The 23998-nt window shown below is 36.9% G+C and overlaps 1 protein-coding gene across 2 annotated transcripts in view; it reads left to right on the forward strand.

Moving 5' to 3' along the window:
• The window catches only part of LOC131033480 (probable U3 small nucleolar RNA-associated protein 7), a 43597-nt gene extending 23726 nt beyond the window's left edge, over positions 1 to 19871 (forward strand). For both annotated transcript variants that reach the window (XM_057964718.2, XM_057964716.2), the window contains exons 4-8: positions 4571 to 4703; positions 4854 to 4972; positions 5398 to 5465; positions 18495 to 18543; positions 18672 to 19871. In XM_057964718.2, the coding sequence (XP_057820701.1) occupies positions 4571 to 4703; positions 4854 to 4972; positions 5398 to 5465; positions 18495 to 18543; positions 18672 to 19688 (1386 nt within the window). In that variant the 3' untranslated portion in view covers positions 19689 to 19871. The remainder of the gene's footprint in view (positions 1 to 4570; positions 4704 to 4853; positions 4973 to 5397; positions 5466 to 18494; positions 18544 to 18671) is intronic.
• Positions 19872 to 23998: the final 4127 nt, after the last annotated feature.

Below are 23998 nucleotides of genomic sequence, written 5' to 3' on the forward strand. Positions count from 1 at the left end.
AATCAGTATAAGACTTTACAACTTTACTTCAACACTTGAAGCATTTAGAACAGCAGGGTAAGCACAGTAGCATAACACAATAAGAACTTATTTGGAACACAACTTGGAGATCAAGGAGAATGTTTGCTGTCTTTCAAGTTCGCTGACCCTAGAATAAAGTCGTTGTCATTAGGAATGACTTAGCTATTCTTGACAGTATCTTCGCTGTCCTTTAGTGTATCTTCACTGACTTTGGAAGATGTTCGCTGACCTTAGGAGAAGGTTACTGTTGATAGGAATATAATTCGCTGATCAGTGCTGCTGAATGAAGAGTATATTCGTTTAACAGAAAATGAATATGTAATGACTTCATTTTGTTGAGACATGGACCAGCTAGGATTCGAACCTAGGACCTTCCATACGCTGTTGGAGTGCTCTACCTCTGAGCTACTGGCCCCTCTTGGACCAGTCCATCATCGGTCCGGGTGTGGCTTATTTCCAACACCAACACCCCCCCTTAAGCCACACCTCTCGTGTGCTTGGGGGTCCTAGCCTGGACCTGGCTTTGATACCATATTGAATTTTTCCACTTTCAGATTAACAGTAAGTTCAGAATTCAGAAATTAATATCTACTTTCAGATTGTTTGCAGTTAGTTAAGTAGTTACAGATTAGTAATAAACAATAAGTAGGCAAAATGAACAACCATAAGACAAAACACCATTACCCTGGGAAAACCTCCTAGGAGGAAAAACCCAGCCAGAATAGATCTTCAGATCTGATTATGAATTATTCACAAATAGGCAGATTACACACTTATCTGTTAGGCTGATAAGGATGAACAACAAGAAGATCCAGATGTCTAGGTCAGTACACAAACAGCCCTAGATCTTCCTTTCATACTTGCATCTGCACTGCACCGTCTGTGTACTGACCAGCTCGCACCAAGGTGCGCACCAATCTGCCCTACATACTTGCATCTGCACTCTCTGTGTACTAATTTGCACACCATCCTTTGTACTAAGGTCTGCACTTCTTCACACTTGGGAAGCTCCAAGTGCACACATAGTTCACACCTTTAGAAGGATAATCTCGCACCCTCTTATGAGCAGAGATATTTCGCATTATACTTGTATGGTAAACTTGCCCTAGTGACTGAAGTTAATTCACTCAGCAGCAAGTATACTTCACCTACTAGCAGCAGATGTATTTCACCTTCAATCAGATTTCGCACCAAAATTGCAGAGGTAGTTCACATATGTGTTGATATAAAAAAATAAATAAAAGCATACAAATGAATCCTTATTTATATGTGGAAGGGGAACTAATATTGGGTCGGCCCAATATTAGTTTTGGCGCCAACCTCTTTCTTTTTATTATTTTCTTTTCACATGCTTCATGTTGCTGATATAGGGTCGGCCCTATAGGAGTGTGCACATGTTAAGTTTATGTGTTTGGCGTGTTGATGGAGAGAAGGGCCCAGCCCTATTTAGACTTTGAATGCACACGTTTCCTTATGATTGCCTAACGTGTTGAAGGTATGGACCCAGCCCCATTCGGATTCTAATTAGAATCTGATTACAATATTATTTTACTCCCTAAGTTAAAAATAAACAACACATTTGCTGTTGGATTTATATCCAACCTTTGGCGTCAAACCCTCAAGTCGGCTTGCATGTTTGTTTATTTAAATTACATTGACGTTTTACATGCTTCACGTTACATATTTGGGTCCAGCCCAAAATCACATTTACTTGCCTCCACGTTACATTTTTGGGTCCAGTTCAATAATACATTTATTTGCCTTCCACGTTACATGTTTGGGTCCAGCCCAATAATTCGATTTACATGAGAGATAATACATATGAATTTCAATTGTCATTGACAACATTAAAATTCAATAATCAGGTATCCGATCTAGTTATTATTTTCAACAAAAAACACTTCTAAAAATTTACGAATTTTATCGAGAAAAAAATCTCACCAAAATATTTATTTGGTTTTGATACCTTGAAATGGTAAATTGATTATTTACAATGGAGACGAAAGGCTCCATAAATAACAAATTACAAGATGATGTTTCTAAAACAGAAACAATCATCAACTGAGAAACAAAGAGTTTCTAATATTATGGATATGACCATTAAATATAACAATAATTACTTTAATAGATCTCTCTTTATTGACATTTCTTGAATGATTGATGAGTGGATGCTTAAACGTTGCTTGAAGGAATTGACGCATGAATGTTTGATGTTTGAATGATGGATATTTTAATAATTGAGGTTTGTATAATTGTTTGATTGATTGATTGATTGTTGTCGAATGGTTTATATTTGAAATTGAATGTTTGAGGTTTTTATAATTTTTTTATTGATTGCTTGTTGTTGAATGATTGTTGTTAGTATGATTAATTGATTGATTGATTTGATGAGATGATTTTATAAACTGATTCTTGAATGGATTTCTGATTTTATAAATAACTGAAAGAATTGATATTTGATGATGAAATCCTGAATTGACGATTCTCCCTTCACTCATCCTTCCTTCTTTGCTTGGAGGATTGGTTTGTCCTTTATACCCATTTCTTGAAGTAGTCACCACCCTTCACAAGGAATGTGCCACCACCGTTCACAAGAATTGAGTCAGCACCCTTCATTGCTGTGTTTGAGAATAATACTTCATTTCCAAATTGATTACCTTCATTCTCCATTGATGATGTATGAATGTCCTTCTCAAATGATCTCCATTTGTAGTTGCATTGCAATTGTACAGAAAGGTCAACGTTTTTGGAGCTTATTTAATGAAGATCTTAAGATTTGTGTTGTGAGATGAAATTTTTCTATGTTATTAGTTTGGTTGTGGTGTTTTAGGGTTTGAAGACATTTCCAGCTTAATAAGAATTTCACGGATCGCTGTTAATTGTTATTTGCTGTTGCGACAGCAAATCTTATTATTTAGGATGCGGGTTTATGAGAATCTTTTGAGTTTGCTGCACCATATGGTGTGGAAATACAGGTTGCTGATGCACCACAAAGGGACAAATCACAGCATGTAGAAATTGAGAGTTTAGGCTGCCAAAGCATAAAGATATTGGAGCACATCCTTTGAGACTAGATCATGGCATTCAAAACTCTGGATTGCACCCTCCTTTCTGAACCGTAGCCACTGTGCATTGACATCCTAGCATTAGGGGGTTGGATTTGTACAATCTATTACTATTTAGCAGCAATTTCTGGGCACAGCCCTTATTTACACCAGTCTCTCTACATGCCAGGCAAAAGGGAGGTTGGTTGCAGCATTTACATGTTAGATTGCAGTATATACTATATACATTGGATCACAGCACTTGTTTGTAGTAGCTGCGGGTTCTAGCACAGTAATGCTGAAGTTATCCCTTGATCACTTACAGCACTGATTTTATAGCTGTACGGTAACATTGTATTGATTGATGATTGACGTTCTGAAAATTTAAGAAGTTGCTGATTTGTTCTCATCATTGGAATTTCAGTTTACTGATGTACTGTGCTGGTAAAGTTTGACAATATGATATTGGTCAGTGTTGAAGGAGGTTTAGTATTACATCAACATTGCTGTTTTACAATATAGGTAATAAACATTCTGAATCTATTTACCATGGTTCAGATCTGAGCATGAAATTGGTCCCTAGTGTGACATACGGTGTTCATATGATATCAATGATGGATCAGCTGTCATAATTAGCTTCAGAACTGCTGTTGAAGTCAATTAATTTGTACTTGAGGGTGTCTCAATATCAAATCAACATTATGGGATAGTGTGTTTGCTGTTTGGGAATCGGTTTAACAAGGTTTGCAATTATCATACAGTCCTGACCAGTGTTAATTTCAGTCACGTTTTTGCATCGACAATTTTTCATCATTTCAGCTTGCACATCATTTGAAAATCACCTATTTCCGAAGAACTTAAATTGGGGACATTAAAGGAAAGATATTTAAAGAAAGAGAAATAAAAATAATTGTAGAAAAAATCATTATGCTAGCTGGAGATTGTTTGGAGGGTACTTGGCAAAACTTAGTAGGGTAATTCCCAAAAACTTGGCACCTGAGATTTTGTTGAGTAACTCGACAAGCACTGTTGGCCCATGTGTACTTGCAAGTAACTTGAAGGTTTTTAAAACTATGATTCAAATAATGATAAAATTTCTGGAGACAGGAGGAAATAGTTATCATGATTTTTGCTTCCTTTGCAGGTATGAAACAAATGTTGCAAGAAGTCTTTCCATTTTCTTGGTAGTGATGCACCTTTATGTTTGCTTGTTTCCTTGATAGATATTGTAACATATCATCATTCTGCATGATTAAATTTGTCTTTTCAGGGGAAGTAACGTATGAATGGTATCTCTAATGTTTAGCTTTGTACCTACAATGACATCTCGGCCACACCTATTGATAATGCTTTTAAAAGTTACAGTAAATTTATTAAGTCAGGAGTGATGGAAAGATCATCTAATACTTTTCGTGTTAGTGAGTCCTGTACATCCAGCAGAAACCAACTTTTAGCAGACCACAGGTTGGAATTATTCTCTTACAGATGTTTTCTGTCATTGTCAGTGGCTTCTCCCAAGTGAGGGAGGTTACTTGGAGGCAGAAGGCATAGAGAGGACTAGCAACTTCAGACAGGAAAATATTGTTCGTGAGGTTGATCTCTTAAGTTCAAGAAAGGCATTTGATCTCAAGCTACCAGGTAAATTTCATTAATGCAGGGTTCCTATCAGGAGGTTAATTTTGGTAAATAGATTTCTTTTTAGTGTAGAATGCACATAATGACTGCAAGTTATAATCACAAAATTGGCTTCTTCATTGCTGAGTGTTGAGAGCCTGTCCGATTCAACAGGATTTGGGCCATATGCAGTGGACTACACGTTGAGTGGTCGTCACATGGTAATTGCTGGTCGTAAGGGTCATATTTCAATGATGGAGTGGAAGAATTTTCAACTCACGATGGAACTTCAAGTTAGTTTTAACACTCATTAAAATATATAATGTTGACAAACATGCAAACATTAGAGTTTATATTTGTTTATGTAATTAGCCTAAATAAAAGACAATTAATTTTCATTTATTATACTTGCAATAATTTTGATAAGTTTTTGGTGGATTTTAATGCTCATAAAGAACCTGCCAAATTTTATTGATGAAAAAATTATATCAATGAAAAAATTGTTTAAAAGGGATTTTTACTTCTACGTGGGAAGATTACAACATGATCTTTTAATTTGTTGCCTTTCCAGTATAAATAGAGATTCTTATAGCTCTAAAGATTTGAGGTTATCTTAGGTAATTTATTGACAGAAAATGATGAACTTTTTTCTTGATATTCTTTGCGGGTTGTATGTTTTAAGATGTTAACATAAGATTTTTGGATAAAATTTTTGTAGGTCAGAGAGACAGTGCATGATGTGAAGTTCTTACACAATGAGCTCTTTTTTGCCACTGCTCAAAAAAAGTATGCCTTTTATATTTCTATACATTGTTGATCGTTTTCCTCGCTTCTGGACATCAATCACTGTTAGTTGTTTGAGATTTGAATTTGTGCAAAGGTTGGGTAGAGCTCATATGCATGTTGAAGTTACATGAATTATTTTATGTGGTTCTATTGCTATCAGTGTTCATGAGTACAATTCAAATTTTCAATCATCAACTTCATAATTAATGCTTTTAATGGTTGATATCTTTTTATGTATGTCTGCAAAAAATCTGATTTAGGTACAATACTAAGTTCAAATGCATAGTAAAGTTTTATTTTTTTTTATGCAAGTTGGTGATTTTGTGGGACCCTTCCCCTTACGGAAAGAGAAAATGAGTACCCAACGTGAGCACAGAATTCTAACTTTGCCAAACGACTAGTGTCTAACTTTTCTCACTTATAGGCTGTAGAAATTAGCTAAACAAGGGCCTAAAGTCAACAACAATGACATACAATTATTATATTAAAAACAAGTGAGCTTACAATGAAATCCAAAACTAGACACAAGGAGGATATAAACCATAATAAAATTTGAGAGCAAACTAATCAACCAAACCAGTTAGGAGTCAGGGATTTAGCTTTGATTCCACTAGTTAATTAAGCCTGAGATGAGCTGCCATTGGGACCCTCGTCACCACCACAGTGGAGTTTTGTGCCTAGAAGAAACAACTTTTTTAAGTGTCTCTAAGCTTGGCTTCTTGAGAGTAGGGCCTTCCATTTTTATGCTTGGGAAAGGCTGCTAAGGGCTAGAGGCTATAGACGAAACAAGAATGTAGGACAGCATTTGGCATGCAAGAAGCATAGACATTTAGGAGAACAATCTCACATACTTTTAATTAAGATGAACATTTCATTCATCCCGTTTCTAGGATTTTAGTTTATTCTCCAAAGAAATCTTTGGTGCCATTTTGGATCATTAGGAGTAACAGAGACATTGTGAAACAAAACATAATAAATTACAAACCTTTGTGTTGTTAACTGGAGGGTTCATATGCTTGCAGAACATTGCATGAAACTCATCTAAAGTTGGTCAAGAGTATGCCCTCGGTGCAAAAACTTTGGTGTCAAGTAGGTTGAATGCATCTCTCAGTTACTGTGTAGTCACATGTAACTGTGAATGGGTTGTCATTGTTGTGAAAAGCTAAATGTTGAAAGGTGAGGCAAAAGTTAAGAGCATGATGAAGCAATTGTGTTTTTGTTTTCGAATATTTAGTGCCATTGATGGATTGAGTGCTACAATATTGATAGAAAATTTGTCACTTGGTGGATGGAGTGTGCCTGCTATGACATCTTTCAAACTTCACAAACCCATTACTAAAGATGATGAAAAGCGCTTAAAGAAAATGCCTTGTAATGTCCCCTTTTGACATTAATGGAATGTGGGGTCCACTCCCAGAATTTGTAGTATTGAGTGGTTGGCAGTATAGGAATAGCAGATAGATAGGTTTTAGTTACTTCAGTTAGGAGCAAGTTAACTAGTGGAATAAGCCAGTTGAGTAGGAGTGGGCATTTCTTTTCGGAACTGCTAGTTATCTAGCTCAACTTAGTCATCTCAGACTTATTAGTTAATTGGATTGCTTATGATTGAGGAATGGATCAGATTTAGTTATCCCAAACTTGTTAGTGAATTGATTGGGATTGACTGTAATTGAGGAATTGAAAAAAGAAAAGCATGGAATATAAGAAGTATTGTGGAAAAGACAAGACACTTCTCAGATTTAAAAAAAACAAAACAATTTTATTCTTAGGAGTATGATGGCTGTGTACAACACCTTGTGGTGTGTGGAGATGGAAACCTTCAATTGTGGCAATTAGACTATCTTGAGGGTGGAAACCCTTAAGGAGCTGACTGAATTTCAAAGTGTCATCAAGGTCATTAGAGGTGTTATCAGATTTGCATGTAGGGGTGTGCCATGTAACTATCAGACTAGTAAATTTTAATTTGCATGTGTTGTTTAAAGGAAATATTAAAAAACGAAAAAAATCTATTGCTGGAGTATTTCTAGGTTTTTTACATGTGCATTTAGTTGAGATTTCTACATAAGATGGATTTAATTTAAGCGATTCTTGTTTCAAGCGATGTAATATCCTCGAGGCTTGTTCAGGATGAGGACAGGTGGGTGCCCAGATCAGGAAGAAGGTTTGCTTCACTATTGTCCTCTTTGTAGATGTGCGACCAAGTATTCAAATTGAACTGTAAAGCAAGTGCTTTATCCTTGATGCAGATCAAGGAGAGCCAGCCAAATGAATGACAGTGTGCTGATTGCAGCCACACACATAAAATGACTTACGATGCATTATGAAAGTGCTCAAAAAAGTAAAATCGATTCTTATTCCGCAATTAAAATCGATTCTTATTCTGCAATTTTATATTAGAACCTTGCCTTTAAATCCATACACAAATAGGGAGTCCTGTAGGGACTGATCATCTTATATCAATAGCCCTTTCACTCAACTCTGTATTACAACCAATTGGGAGGAAGGACATAATTTATAAACCTACCCATACACATTTTTCAGTCCATAGCTAAGAAGGAAGTGATTACAATCCTGCTCACTATGCTCATTTGTTCCCCTTGCCCTGATATGGAATAGCCATTCGATTCTTTAATGGATCAGTTCCTACATAGCTAAGTCATCCCACAAATAACCTATCAACAAGCACTATAGGCATGATCACCATCACTAGACAAAAATAGTAAAGGGATTATTACAAATTGTAACATCTGACATGGCTGCTGGTTTTTCCACTATTCCGTTTAAAAGAAGAAACTGCTATCATAAAGGTGGTTGCCAAGTATGGTAGGAATGGTCAATGATATAGTCACCAGTCATAACGATTGGAATGAAGGGTAAGAAGGAATTTAATGCTTGTCAAACATTTATAAACTGTCGGTTCAATAAAGGCAAACAAATAAACTTCTGTGACCTTCAATTCTTGTGAATCTCAAATGCCTCCTATTTCATTTGGATTTAAATGGAGCCATGTGGGAATAACTACTTGTTATGCAGCACCTTACTATCTTCGCAAGTTCTAGATTATTTGCTCTAAAATTAAAAGTGTTATGAGCTACAATATAATAGAAATGCCCAATGGGAGATGTGGTGGTTCCCACTAAGGAAGAGTGCCCAGACAAGACAAGTGGTGTACTTGGGCAAAAGGAAAACAAAGATATGTGGGCCCCTATAGAAAACAAGTTAATCGATTAGGGAGGTAGCGTTAGGAATGAGTGGGCTCCAACAAAGATTAACATTATAATTTTCTACCCTCAAACCAAAAAGAAAGGAACAAGATGATATGTGGGTGGCCCTAGTGGCAGCTGGGATGGACTTCAATAGTAGAAATGTAGCCTAGTCGAAAATGAATTTGTGGGTTCTAGTAATTAAGGGGAATTTGGGAACTTGTATAGGTGCTGGTGGTCCCACAATCAGCAGCAAGATAAAGAGTGAAATATATGCATAGCATTAGCGAGTAATAACAACAAGCTGACCCAACAAAAAAAGAACAGAAAACTACACATGCACACCTACAATTAGATAATAAATCCCAAATCGAGACAGCGATGTTTATGGGTGATGTAGGATTGCTTGTGGACCCAAGTGCATTTGCATCAATCCTCATTAAGTATGTAGTTGAGCAAGCAATCTTGGAAATGGTTTGTTGACATAGTTCATTCACAGTCTAAGAATTGTGCTCTAGTTCAAGACACTTGACTCCTTGAGAGAGCTAGGTTGAGTCCTTCAAGAAGGGTAGACGTTTTTGCTCTATCATTGGTGTCCATATTCAACTCTATTGAGAGAGTGAATATAAGAGCCTAATGAACATCTATGAATGTCACTTGTCTTAGCTGGGCTAGGATTCACGAGGGAGCGGCTTTCAAAGTGGAGTTTAACATACCAATGTTAAGAGCTGAACATCAAACCTCATTTTGTTTATTTGATTCACTGCTTTAGTCATTAGTAGACGCAAGGTTTAATAGGCATCCAACACATCACTCTGGTTGGCTGTGGATGGCTGTTTCAGAGTTTCTTTGACAGTATAATCTTCTATCTGCACCTTTTGGGTATCTTTGTCATGTGGTCGTATGGCTGTTTGTGTTAAGATATTTTCTTGTTCATCCCTCTTCAATATTGTTTGCCCTTTAGCCTTTGGCAGATGATCTCTTCAGCAAGGAGGAAATGGCCTTAATGCTGATTGGTGGTGCCATTTTTGTTATTTTCCTCTTGTGGGTAATAATTTCTGTTAGTCACTAAAGCGTTTGCTGCTGAGTCTCTTTACTTTTTTCCTTCTCTAATTCTGTGGTGGTCTGCCCTGAGGGTACAATAGTGGACTCAGTTATAGGTGGGAGGCACTATTGGTCATCCAATGATAGGAGAGACATGAATGGAAATGGTGAGCTGTGAGGATGTTCTTGGATATAGTGGAGGTGAATATGGAAGCAAATGGGAAGGTGAAGGTGTGGAAGTGGGTGAAGCCTAGGTAAAGGAAAAGGAGGAGGAGGAATAGGGATGGGTGTAGGAGAAAGGTATTTTTCTTTCCAATTGAAACTGTAGCACTTGATGCTGATTGTATCACCTCAATTTAGAAATTTGGAGTGGTCATCTCTGGGGTTCTTGCTGAGGTGTGACTATCTGCATAAATGGAGGAGATTTTATCCTTTTCTCTGCTATAATATTTATCCTTATTTTAGGCTCTGCCTCAGTTCACACTTCACTAGCAACCTTGCTCACCTGTCTTTCCTTTGACCCACTTTAGAGTTTAACTCAAACTGGAAGTGTCGTCATGACTTAAACTTGTTTTGCAACTTGCTGCTGTTGTGTATAAACCAGTGGCTGCTGCTTAGGTACCTGATACTTGGCAGTTTTTAGGGCCTTGGAAGAAGCAGCAGCTGCAGACTTGGTCCCTTTTTATTCTGCTGTCTTCATCTTGATCCAGTAAGATGTCCTTTGTATTATGTTTGTGCTCATTTGCTCCATAGAAATGATAGATGAGTAAGCACACTTTTTCATTGGGAAGGGTTCCATTGCTCGTCATTCTTGTTCATATGCCTGTGACCTTCACCATCTGATAATTGTTCCTATGGGCACTTGAACAATTGATATGCTTTGATGATTTAGAGTCAGGTGGCGTTAATTCTGTTGCCTAACTTGTGATTCATTGGTACAATTTGCCCAAAAATCCTCCAAGTGAATTACACATGCATACTTTTTCTGTTTCCCAAGCTTTCCTTCCTTAAAGCCTTTTGGGTAAATGACGACCTATCTTCAAATGCCTTCAAATTATACTAGAGATTTCTTTGTCAACCTTTCTTGCATCTTCTTTTGATCTACAGTTGTAATGACCAGTTGTGATAGGCTGTTGCCCTCTCCTCTTATGCCTGGATTTGAAAGTAGAGTATGCAGTGGCCAACTGCCTGTTTAATTCCAAAAAATGATCCTATTACTTGGATAAATGGGCAACATCAATGACTGTTTGCTGTACCGTGCAACCTTGATCTATGTACATGTTGAAATTGGATGAATCAGTCCCCACACTTGTAGATGACTGTCTTGGTATCCTGCTATATCTGTTCTTCATATATAATGGTCACGTATTGACATGGTGCATGAAAACTTAATACAAACTCTCAAGAGAGGTTTCATCAGAAAATATGTTTTTGAGTTTTCAGGCTTATTCTTGTTATCGGTGGGTACTTTGTTCTAATTACACGTGGCCACCTTGCATCAAATATTTTTAGGATTCTCTGTGAAGGAGCCGTTCATGGATTGGTTACAATATGTTTTTGAAAACCAATTTGTCTCCTCACTTCACCTAACTATTTGATGACCGTTCACTTTCTCAGGTGGTTGTATTGGAAAATCACCTCAAATCTGTTATTATCCAATTGTGCTTTTCTATTACCAATTTAATTATTTATCACCACCACTAGTCTCTAGCAAATAGGAAGTCTGTGGTGATCTACAACCAAAATATAAAATTCCTTTGAGAGAAAATGTCATGTGACTTCCTGGACTTCCTGCATATGGAAATATAATTACGAGTCTGAAGAGTGAATCTGATTTAATCTGGGTTTGGGAAATCAAGAAGGCTATCTAGTCTAACAACCTCGTGAAAATGAAACACAAGTTGTATAAATCTCTGTCTGGCTCATCATTTAAATACTTGATCCCTGCTTTCTGGTGGTCAAAATATTTCCAAGGTTTTAACAATGCAGATTCTCAGGTCCAATTCTTGATTTTCTTATAAAAAGAGCATCAAATTGTTTCTCAGGGTAATCCTATGTGTATATAGTCTGGCGAGTGACATGACAAGAAGTCTATTGCTATCAGGCTTTCAATTTTCTGCCGTGTGGCTAAATCATTGGAATCTAATCAAGGTTATAGCATGGTATCCAGGCCACCACAGCTAGTTAAAAGATCTGATCAAAAATATTGAATTAAATCCGACTTTATTGCTTTTTGGGTCTAGAAAAACATCACAGGGAAAAATAACTTAAAATGATTTAAAGGTGGTCTGATAGCAATTCAGATGTGAAATTTTATTTAAACTTGGTCTAGTTTGTCCAACTATTCTTCTGAGGTTAGTCCAAAGCTTAGCAAGGTTTGAGCACAACACATAGATCCAAATCCAGATAACTTAAAATGATTCAAAGGTGCTCTGATAGCAATTTAGATGTATATTTTTATTGAAACTTGGTTTAGTTTGTCCAAAGGTTCATCTGTGGTTAGGCCAAAGTTTAGCAAGGTTTGAGCACAGCACAGAGATCCAAATCTAAGCTTTGGACTAACGTCAGTTGTAACTCCAGAGCCAAATCCAAGTAAATTCAGTTTGCTAAAGTTTTGCTCCAGTTGCTTCTCAGACTTCAAAAATAGTCTGTAGGTGCTCTTTTCCATATGAGAAATTGGATGCAGAATCTGCTTTAAATCTGTTTTTAGGGTTCACCAGGTCTGAAACATTTAATTTTAAATTAAACCCCATTCTTTTCCTTTTAACTCAATAGATGAATTTTTTTTTACACTAGAGAATATGATAATTTTGAGATTCGGATGATCTTGGAGACAAAAAGTTGTATATGTTTAAAATGTCCCTTTGAGATGATTCTGGATGTGAAATCAGATTGAAACCTGGATTATACTCATTTCGGGCCAATGGGGATATCACAGGCAAGATGAAAACAAGTTAAACAAGGTTATCAAATCCAATGTTTGCCTTATTTAATCTCAGCTTTGAAACATGAACTTGGGGTGAACACCTGCATTTTGCTTGTGCTCTCTGGGAAAACACTTGTCAGTATCTTGCATCGCTGACTGTTTGAAAAGGCTTCAAAGGAAAAAGTGAAATCCAGATACAGAAAAATAATCAAATTTGGATTGAATCTCATTTTGGCTAAGGATATGGAATAGAAGCAAAAAGATTAAAGCAAAGGGATTGATGCTCTGAAATGAAACTAGAAATGAAGAGACATTTTATGACAACATAAAATCTGAACAATTCCAGAAATAAAGAAAATGAGTGAAACATGAAATCTCAAATGTGAAAAACAAAAAAAGTTTAAACCTAGACATATAAAACTTCTTGGATTTGGATTTTCATGGAGACAAAAGGGAAAATTATTGAGGTTTCATTTGTGAGAGACTACTGGATCTGTGATTTTATCAACAAAAGCATAAGCCAAGGGATAAGTCTGTTGATGTATGTAGCTAGGTCGGAGCTCTTCTAGGGCTGACCTAGCTTGCCTAGCGTGCATGTGGCCCTGCCGGCCTTAGAAGACATTAATAATCGGGCCCTAATTGGGCGTCATATGTAACTTGTGATTAAGTTAAATGTAACTTGCAACTAAGGGAGACTCATATATAACTTGTAATATATAGGTCTGACCCTATCCTTGCAACTAAGGGAGCTTGAGGAAGTCTAACATTTCAGCTTCAGAGGGAGCTTGAGGAAGCCTAACATTTCAGCTTCAGAGGGAGCTTGACATTTCAGCTTCAAAGAGAGCCTGACATTTCAGCTTCAGAGGGAGCCACGTCATCATGAAAATTTTGTTAATGAGTTCTGCTCTGTGAGGGAAAAGTTCGAGGTGCAATCCCTTGTTAATGAGTTCTTCTCTGTGAGGGAGAAGTTCGAGGTGCAATCCCTTGTTAATGAGTTCTTCTTTGTGAGGGAGAAGTTAGAGGTGCAATCCCTTGTTAATGCATTCTTCTCTGCGAGAGAAGTTTGAGGTGAAAGCCCTCGTTCCACCCTCTGTGAGTACGTATGGTGGAACCACCCTCTGCGAGTAGGCATGGTGGAGATGCATTCTTCTCTGGGAGAAGTCTGAGGTTAGAGCCCTTGTTCCACCCTTTGTGAGTAGGCATGGTGGAGCCACCCTCTGCGAGTAGGCATGGTGGTAATGCACCCTTCTCTGGGAGAAGGTTGAGGTGAAAGCCCTCTTCCACCCTCTGTGAGTAGGCATGGTGAGCCCACCCTCTGCGAGTAGGTATGGTGGGTATCATGGAAGAAATTCCATGATGTGCTTGTTCACCCTCTGGAAGGAGCTATGCTGAACATCATCCATGGGAGTAGCCATGGTGGTTGTATTCACTTACATTTTTAATGGGAGCAGCCATGTATCTCGGATCTTGAGAAGGTCTCCTCCCTAGCTAAGAAGGAGTGTTGATGTATGTAGCTAGGTCGGAGCCCTTCTAGGGCCGACCTAGCTCGCCTAGCGTGCATGTGGCCCTGCCGGCCTTAGAAGACATTAATAGTCGGGCCCTAATTGGGCGTCATATGTAACTTGTGATTAAGTTAAATGTAACTTACAACTAAGGGAGACTCATATATAACTTGTAATATATTGGTCTGACCCTATCCTTGGCACTAAAAGTATATGGCTGACTTGAGGTCCATAAGGAGGTATTGATTCACCAAGAAAAAATCCAAACAACAAAATTCAACACCCTTGTTGACCTAACAAAAATGTCCCAGCTATAAAAATGCAATGGCAAGCTGGCATATATCCCCTGAAAATGACAATGTTTAGCAATCTACTATATTTCCGTTGAAAGCTTTTAAGACAATTCAGTCAAAAGGAAAACTGCATAACCATGAATGGTGATGTAGAAAACATAGTGGAATACACTAGTAGCCATAGAAGAAGACTTAGGTTGTCTGATGACGAGTAACTCCACTAGCTTGTAATGCCCCTTTTACTTGGCCTAGAAATATAACTAAATAACTAAAATTATGTTTTAATTATTTATTAAGTTCATTAATTCCCAAGTTTTAAGTGATTACTTTTATGTCAATGTGAAATTATAAGTGGACCACTTTATTATTTCCCAAGTTAAAGTTTAAAATGAAAAGATTGGGACATATGAAGAGAAAGGGAAGCTGAAAGGCTGAATTTTTGAAGAGTTTCTCAGAAGGATTATAAAAGAGCAGTGATAATTGTAAAACCCTTAGCCTTTGGAGGACAAAAACCCTCTCGGGAAGATCAGTTTCGCAGGTGAAAGATTCCTCCCTAGCTGATAATTGGTGGAGTCAATCGGATTTCGCAATTGGAGTTTAACGATCAGGAAATGGAAATTTGGTGAAGTCTCTTTTGATAAGAGGGTTTATTGAAATTCTGGCATTCATCTTGTAATATTATATCCTTTGCAATCTAAGGCGGTTTTGCAATAGCTGGTATTCCTTTGCAATATTAGATTGGATGTCACTGTGAAATAATTTTATATAAGTTGGAATTGATTAATGGTGAAGAGTACATATATGCACATAAATAAAGGTACCACCCATATTCATTGATCGCCCCCCCTTTTGGAATATTTTAAGGTTGTATTGAAGTATAAAGGTTATTTTTTTATGGAAGCAAAGGAAGACATGGACATTGGCGTGCCACCATTAAAGATTAGTTAAGTTTATTTTTGGGTGTTACATTTTGGGTTTGCTAAATAATTGATGAAATGTCGCTATGTTTGCCACATTAAAATCAAGTGAAGATGTATTTGGGTGTGATGAGAATATGAAAGGTTGCGTTGGATAAAATCGAGAGCACAAGAATTAAAGTGAATGCATAGTTCAAACCAGAGTTCCGTGACTCGTGGCGAGTCACGCGAGTCAACGGGCCGGGTGACCCTTGCCGGGTCACGGTGACCCTGACCCGGGCTCGGACGGGTCAGGGGGCGTGACTCCCTGACTCGCTGAGTCAGCGAGTCACTCCCTGACTCGCCGAGTCTGAGGGTCATGACCCGGCCAGTGTCACTTAAAACAGTGCAGTAAAAAAAACAAAACATTTTTTAATGATTTTTTGGCCTCGCGGGGCGCTGCCCCTCGACCCCGCCCTGTATCGCGACAGGGAACGCGCAAGGGGCGCTGCCCCTTGACCCCGCAAGGGGTGATGCCCCTTGACCCCAACTTGGGGGCGCTGCCCCCAAACCCCCGTTGAAAAATATAGGGGGAAACTGTGTCGATAGAAGTAGGGAAAATCTAACCTACGAGTCTGATTAGGCTCCACATAACAACACAACTTAGAAATCTTGGTAATTGGTATTTAGATTTAGTATTTCAAATTTCCTATAGTCTCATTTGACAATGTAATTCTTATATTGTAATAGTGTCATACATCTTTTCAAAACTAGTTTTTCAAGTACTATATGTATATGTATAACTATATCAGCACCACCACCCCGTCGCCGTCCCCCTGCCGTCCCCAAACTTAGGCCCTTGGTCCCCCCGTCTTGGAAACGCGTCCCCTCGTCCCCAACGCCCGTGGAACACTGGAAAAATAGGAAGCCATAGTTTTGCAACCAGCTGAGAGGAAGAGGTAAAAAGCTTGCACAAATCACATTGGGGCAACACTACAGTCCGATTGGCTCATTGAGTCCACCGATCCAATCTTCACTAATGAGGACCTTGAGTGGGTTGACCAGGCAGACAGAAAGGCTGAGGCTGTGGCTATGGCAGAGGAGGAGGATAGAGCACGATCAGGCACACACCTATGGCTGCTCAGACTGGCACATCACAGGCAGAGACTATGGCTACTCAGTCATCCAGGACCTACCTTAGACGCCTTTCTAGGAGGCAGATAGACGAGGCTGAGCCAGAGCCTAAGCCATAGACTTGTTTTTGTTTACACTTTAGAGTTACATATATGTTTGGGAACATTTGAAGTCATGGATTTTATATATATTGGACAACATTTATAACTCTATATATCTATGTTTTCTAATTCCTTCAACTACAATTTACATTTCTACGCATGTGATGGATGTATGTTTATGTATGTGATCAAATTAGCTTCTATTTGATGATGTTATAGTGTCTTTAAGCTTAATTCAATAATGGGTGTATGAAACAAGTTTTAAATCCTTAAAAATCTCTAAATTTCAAGGGTTTTCTTATTTTGCCGAGTCGTTGCCGAGTCATTGCCGAGTCCGAGCCGAGTCACGAGTCGAGTCAGCCTTGCCGAGTCAGAGCTGAGTCCGAGTCTGGGAACTTTGGTTCAAACTATTGGACAACTGGCTACTTAATGTCTTCAGTGCAGCTGAGCATATAGTTGAACTTGTCGTTATTGCGGGCTGCCATTATTGAAGATGCTGGTCGGTGAATGCAGTTGGTTTTGTGAACACCTTCTTTCTTCATTTCTGGACACAGTACTCCATTCCTGGTTTGTACTCAATATTTTGCCATAGCCGCTGGAATTTGAGGAATTGTGATTTATGAAAGGTTGGATATTGGGGTAACCTGTTGAATATTGAAAGGCATGGCTATGTTCTTCTCCCTGCTAACCAACTCCTTCTACCAGCATCCTCTGTTATTGACACGATTCTTTCTGAAGGAAGTTGGTTGGTTTGTGAGCTCCATATCTACATTGTGGAGACTCATTACTGTGCATATTAGCAAGGTTACACACTTTCAGTGGAGAGTGAGCTATCTGGAGGTGTTTGTGGCCACAAAGGGGCCGATTTGATGCATTAGCCTTCTCATTCTGGGTTGCCTATGTGGAGTAATACCATCTGAGATCCATATGTGGTGTTTTCTGGTGAGTTTGAAAGACTCCAGGTTGGTTTGAATCGCCATACCCATATTTGCTGGGCATTAAATCCTAGACATGGGTCTCTCCTCATTTTCTAATGGTGCAAGGTCAAGCTATTCTTGACAACCTGTGAGAGTGCTATTGACTCTTACTGGACGTAAGGCTATATATTTATCTCTTTTGCTGCAAAGGAAGGCTAGGCACTGCTATTCCCTTCAGAACTGGTTCATACCTGTACCCTGGCGTAAGCTCTCGAGCTGTGAAGGTAACATGGGGTGTGTTATTGAAGAGTTTTCGATTGTAGAATTTCTCATATCTACAATCCAGTCATAGCTATTTGAATATTCAGAAATTTCTTACACTTTCAGTTTTTACTGGTGCATATATTCTTAGTCTCTGTTAATGAGAGCTAAAATCTACAATACAATTGTCTGTGCAAGTATTCGTCACTGAATATCGAAGATTTGATAGAACTTGTGAGCTTTCTTAAAGGATTTGCCATAATGGTCAGATTATAATGTTTTTAGAAAATATTTTAATCTGGGTATTTACTGCAGTATATGATTAGTTAGTAACAGCTGTGTGGTTTCAGCTACTGTTAATAGAGCAGATATTGTTTCCTTGTTTTCTGAATATCATATTATATTGTCAAATTTACTGAGAAGAGGAAAGCAAAAAATTTGGTTCACAATCCAGTAGGGGATCTATCATAGTTTGTTTAAATTTATACTTTGATTATGTTAAAAAAAATGGGGAAGCAAGGTCCAAGCATAAGTATTGTTTCTTGTAATGGGGCTTATTGAAAGTTTTCTTCAGATGATCTAATTCAACACTTCCATTTCTATAATAATCTAAGACACTTTAGATTTTATGCTCTTCAATTCATGTGCTCCATAGGCGTAAAGTAACACATATCAGTTATGTTTCATAATCAAAATTCAAAATTTTTGGTTTCTACAGTAAAATTCATTTTTTTCATAAATCTCTTTTGCAGGTATGTTTACATCTATGACAAAAATGGTACAGAAATTCACTGTCTCAAGGTAGGAAATATGTTCTTGGTAAAATCATTTCATTTGGATGTCTATGATTGTTCATTTTCTCCGGTCAGGTCTCTAATTATAAATGATTGCTTTTTATATGAAGTTAATGCTTTGCTCAAATTTTGCAGGAACATAGAGAGCCTTTAAGACTTGAATTTCTATCCAAACACTTCCTTTTGGCATCTATAAGTAAATCTGGTGTTCTCCGATATCAGGACACAAGTACTGGCAATTTGATTGCCACTCACAGAACACGACTAGGTCGGTGTGTTGCAATGCGCATGAATCCATACAATGCAGTGCTAGGATTGGGCCACAACAATGGTACAGTTACAATGTGGAGCCCCAACATGGGCACTCCGCTAGTCAGTACACTGTGCCATCATGGTCCTGTTACAGCACTGGCATTTGATTTGCAAGGACATCAAATGGTTACAGCAGGCAATGATGGAAGACTACGTATCTGGGATTTGAGAAAATTTTCACCTCTCCATAGCTACTCTTGTCATGCAAAAAGTGTGGACATCAGCCAAAGAGGCTTACTGGCTGTGGGATGTGGGTCACTAATTGAAATTTGGAAGGATGCACTAATCACTAAGCAGAACAAGCCATATTTGAGACACCGGTTGGCAAATGGATCACAGGTACAAGACATTGGATTCTGCCCATATGAAGATGTGCTTGCCATTGGACATGCTACAGGGATATCCTCCATTCTTGTGCCTGGGTCAGGGGAGCCAAACTTTGACACATTTGTTGCAAATCCATTTGAAACAGTGAAGCAGCGACGTGAAAAAGAGGTTCATTCACTCCTTGATAAATTGCAGCCAGAAATGATTATGTTAGACCCAGAGAGTATTGGTGCTGTACAACATACACAAACAGAGAACATGAAAATTAAGAGAGAGAAGGCCAGGGAAGCTGACATGCAGGCAGCCATTGCTGCTGGTAAAAGTGTTGTTTTGAAGAATAAAACAAAGGGGAGGAACAAACCAAGCAAACGGTATAACAAAAAGCAGGAAAACATTATTAGAGCAAAAAGGCCACTTGTTGAGGAAAAGTTGAAGAGCGAACAAGCTAATAAAAGGCCGAAGATCAGTGATTTAGATCTGCCTAAAGCTCTTGAGCGTTTTGTTCGCAAGTGAAATCCAAAATTTTGATTAGTTGTATGTTCAATTTTATCTGCCATTGCAGTTACTGCACTGTATGATGTCAGATCAGGTAGATTACATTTTAAACTATGAAACTTTGAGACATTATACATATAGATTTCTTCTTCAAGTTCTCCAAGGAGATATCTATCTTCATATTCATTTGCTTTCCTTCAAGATCAAGAGCAACATTAAGAGCCAAAATAAATTGAAAAGAATTTTAACTTAATAATATGAGAAAATCCAACAAAATCAATTTCCTAACTTGAAATATTCCATTATCACCAAACAAGGTTCTTACTTCTCTACTCATATATTGCATTTGAACTTTGTCGTCAAAATCTATTTGACATGTTTTCTTGAAGATCCTTTTCCAAACAATATTACGGAATCCCACGTCATATTTTGTCAAAAGACTATTTCTTCACCCATGGTCTTATCTCAAAATTTACGTTCCCTTGTAACTTGAGTGCCTCTAAAATGGTTCCAGGATTATCATTAACAACAAAAACAAAAGTAAATTGAAAGTTAAGCGAACTATGCCTTTTTAGTTGCATTACTTTGCAAACTATATTCTCAAAACGAGGGCATGATTTTATTCCTCTTTTGGTTCACCGTCTTTTGTTTGTTAATAGTCAAATATTAATATTCTATTTTTTAATTCTAATCAACCATTTATGGTTTTCTTTGTACTTTGAAAGCTTTTACGTCTCTAACGATTAAATTATGACCATAATTATTATGCTACATTTTTTGGATTGTAAACCTTTTATGCTTTTATTCTGTCACACAAATAAATGTACTTTTCTTTATAATCCACCATAGTTTTGTTTTTCCTTTGAACATTCAATTAAGTATCACAACTAAAAACTCGATGATGTCAGAGATGGTTTTTTATTCGTCTATCTTATGTACAATTTATTATCAAGACTTGTGTGGGTGATCAATTAATTAAAGTAACGTACACCTTATACTACTTCTACCTAGAATATTTTTCTACCTAGAATATTTTTTTTTGGTAACCCAAACTATTGATTATACTCCTTGATTTTCAATCAATGTTTTGTTCATTTCCTTTACGACTTTGATGTGCTGTGACATGTGTTCTCTTTGCATAGTTATTCCATGTTTTGTTCATTTCCTTAGCAACTTTGATGTGCTATGACATGTGTGTTCCCTTTGCATTTCTATTCCATATTGGTTACAAAATTATTTGAATTCATTTAAAAAGCATTTTATCATTATCCATTTTCGACTCGTTTATCTTTCCTTTGTACTTATCTATAAGAACCACAAATTTGATCTAAAACTTCATATCTTTGGCAAACAAAATATATATGTTTTCTTGGAGAAATTAAAAAAGAACATAACATAAATATTTTCTTAGTAACGGAATAGACATACATCTGAACACATCTCTACGTATTTGAATTTTATATGCTCTTGTATCACAACTAGGCAGTTTTATTTGATTATGTTTAAATAAATAAAAATATTAAGGAACAACTAATATTCCTCTTGTAACAAATTTAATGTGTAAAATGGAAGGCCCTCCTCTCCAATATATCATATTGGGTATTGTCAAATATTTATGTTCTTTATAAGAAAAATATGGGTTCTATCCGTTTTATTAAATCAACCTCAAGAACAAAGCTATTACATCCATCACTAAGGATTTGCCTCAACCTTGAATAGTATTGAAGTGTGGAGTCTTATTGATAAAACCTTAGCAATTCAAGCCACCTTGAGACTATTTGTTTTAATATTAATCATACAATTGTACCACACATTTTACTCAGAGGTTGGATTACTAACCAATCCTAGAATATGAGAAAACCCAATGCACCTCCATTATAAATTTCATATTCCCAAAACCATTCCTTGTGGAGAGTAATGAAAAAAAGTACTTGAGTTAATGAACAATGCATAATGACATTAGTATGCACTTGAAGATGGTGGCATACATCTCTTGCTTCTTCAATGAGGGTTTTTGTTTTAGTGGAAGGCAAATTGTTTGCCTTGTCAATATTTAAAGATATTTTACATTGCTTCTAAAATTGAGATTTATTGCAACTTGTTTGTGGGTGATTTTGGAGATTTCAATAAAGAAGGGGTTAAAATTTATTCAAACAAGAAGAAATACAAAGCAGGGCATCAAACAATCCTATCAAGTTCCACTAAGTGATCTAATTGTTGCCACAAACCCAAGGGTCATTGACCTTTATCCACAATATTCCAGTTTAGCATTTGATCATAAGTCCATTTGGCTAGACAATCCACTACTCCGTTCCACTCTTGAGGGATATGTGTGAAAGTAATAGAATCCAAAGACGCACACAAATTAAGAATCTGGTAAACAACCAAAACTAACTGATTAGATTTACCTTTATACTTTAATTTTCTATCCTTTGAATTGTTTTTGTTACAATCTTAGGAACAACCTTTCACAATAAGACACTTGTCCATAGAGTTACACCTCATTTCATTTGATAACAAGGATGTCACTAATCCCTAAGCTTTAAGTTAGATGTTGTAGTACTTATGGACACCTAAATTTGTCAACACACAACCACACTAGACTTTATCCTATTCTTAATTATTAATTAAATAAATTCTAATTAATTAATCTTTTATCCTTATTCTTCACCCTTAATTAAATAATTTTATATATATTTAATATATTTAATTAAGTTCAACCTTTGTCTTTCTGTCCCATAATAATTAAATAAATACAAAACATTCATTTAATTCCCTTCATTCACCTCAATTTTATTTAGTTAGTTAAATCAAATTAATTAATTAATCAATTCTTGCCTATACTTGAATGTAATTACTCTAATTAATCAAACGTCTAATCCTAATTATACTAAAAAACACATTAAAATCATGACCATTCATTCTTTCAAGAAAATCTAAACCCTCCATTTTAGCTCATGTAACTCACGTTTGAGAAGTCTTATGTCTCCATAATTTATCCCCATGTGATCTCCCACACATGTGAGAAGAGACATGCCAAATTTCCTCCTCTTAATGTATTCTCACACATATGTGAGAGGACACTTCTCCTTAATCCCTTTTCTTCCATATGAATCCTCTCACGTGTGAGACAACTCATTGTCAACCATTGGATTTGGTCAAGCCAATCCTAGCCCATAGTCATTTCTCAAATCTTCTCTCCTCCCAAATCCATCAATATAGTGACTTAACATCCTCTCCTCAACCCTTGCCTCTCACTAATCCTCCACCATTGATTTTCAATCATACATAACCGCTTAATACTTCCATTTTCAAATCTATAAATTCGACCTCTCTTAAGCCATTGCCACCAACTATCTTCATCAATCTATATTTAGTCACCCTTCAAAGACAATCTAGAGCATGTCACAAGAGTTGAGAGAGCTAAATGTCAACACTTGGGTGCACCTCTATTCTTACTCAATTTGAGTAGCATTGAAGGGTGTGTAAAAAATTATGGGGGCCCAAAGTGGCCACAAACACTTTTTGGTCCATTTAGGACATAATATGAGCATGTTATAATGAGCTTGCATTTTATTTGACATAAAAATAAATTGTATAGAGTTTGAGTTCATTTCAGCTTGGCCTATCAATCGTGCATGATAAACCATGAGTATGCACACACATTTTGGATTCAATCGAGTGATCAAAATGTCACCTTGACATCTATGAGATTGAGGAGGTAGGTTTTGTTAGTTTTTAGTATAAAATTGAATTAAATAGCAATTTAAAATTCATTTTGTTTCAATTTTATTTAATTTTTAGATATTGAAAATCTCCCACTGATTCATAAAAAACTTGATTCACCAATTTACAAAAATCTTGATGAAGATCAACCTTAGCAAACTCCTCCAATAACTCCTCAACATCCTCCTAAGATGCAAGAAAACCTCTTAGAAAAAATAACTTCAAAACATTGATCGAAAAATTGAAAAATCTAAGTAGATCTAGTTCCTATCGATCTACTCTTGCCACTTCATTAGAATATTTTCTCTCTCATATAGATTCCATGAGTGGCCACATTAACACATGGCCAAACAAGAGGGATGAAGCAAGACAATATTATGCCACCAAATATTGAAATCGTCAGGAAATCTATATTTAGTGCTAGAATTGTTACAAGTTATTTAGCAGCTCGCTAATATCAGAATAAGGTTGAACTGTATGAGGAATTTAAGGAACGATTTCCTCAATATATGTGATGGTTTTGAAGCAAGAAATATACAACAATTATTTTGTTAGTGTTTAGCTCTGAAATTAGTATGGTATCAGAGATGGCTAACCTGAGG

The sequence above is a fragment of the Cryptomeria japonica genome, chromosome 9 (assembly GCF_030272615.1).
Source record: "Cryptomeria japonica chromosome 9, Sugi_1.0, whole genome shotgun sequence".
Taxonomy (NCBI): Eukaryota; Viridiplantae; Streptophyta; class Pinopsida; order Cupressales; family Cupressaceae; genus Cryptomeria; species Cryptomeria japonica.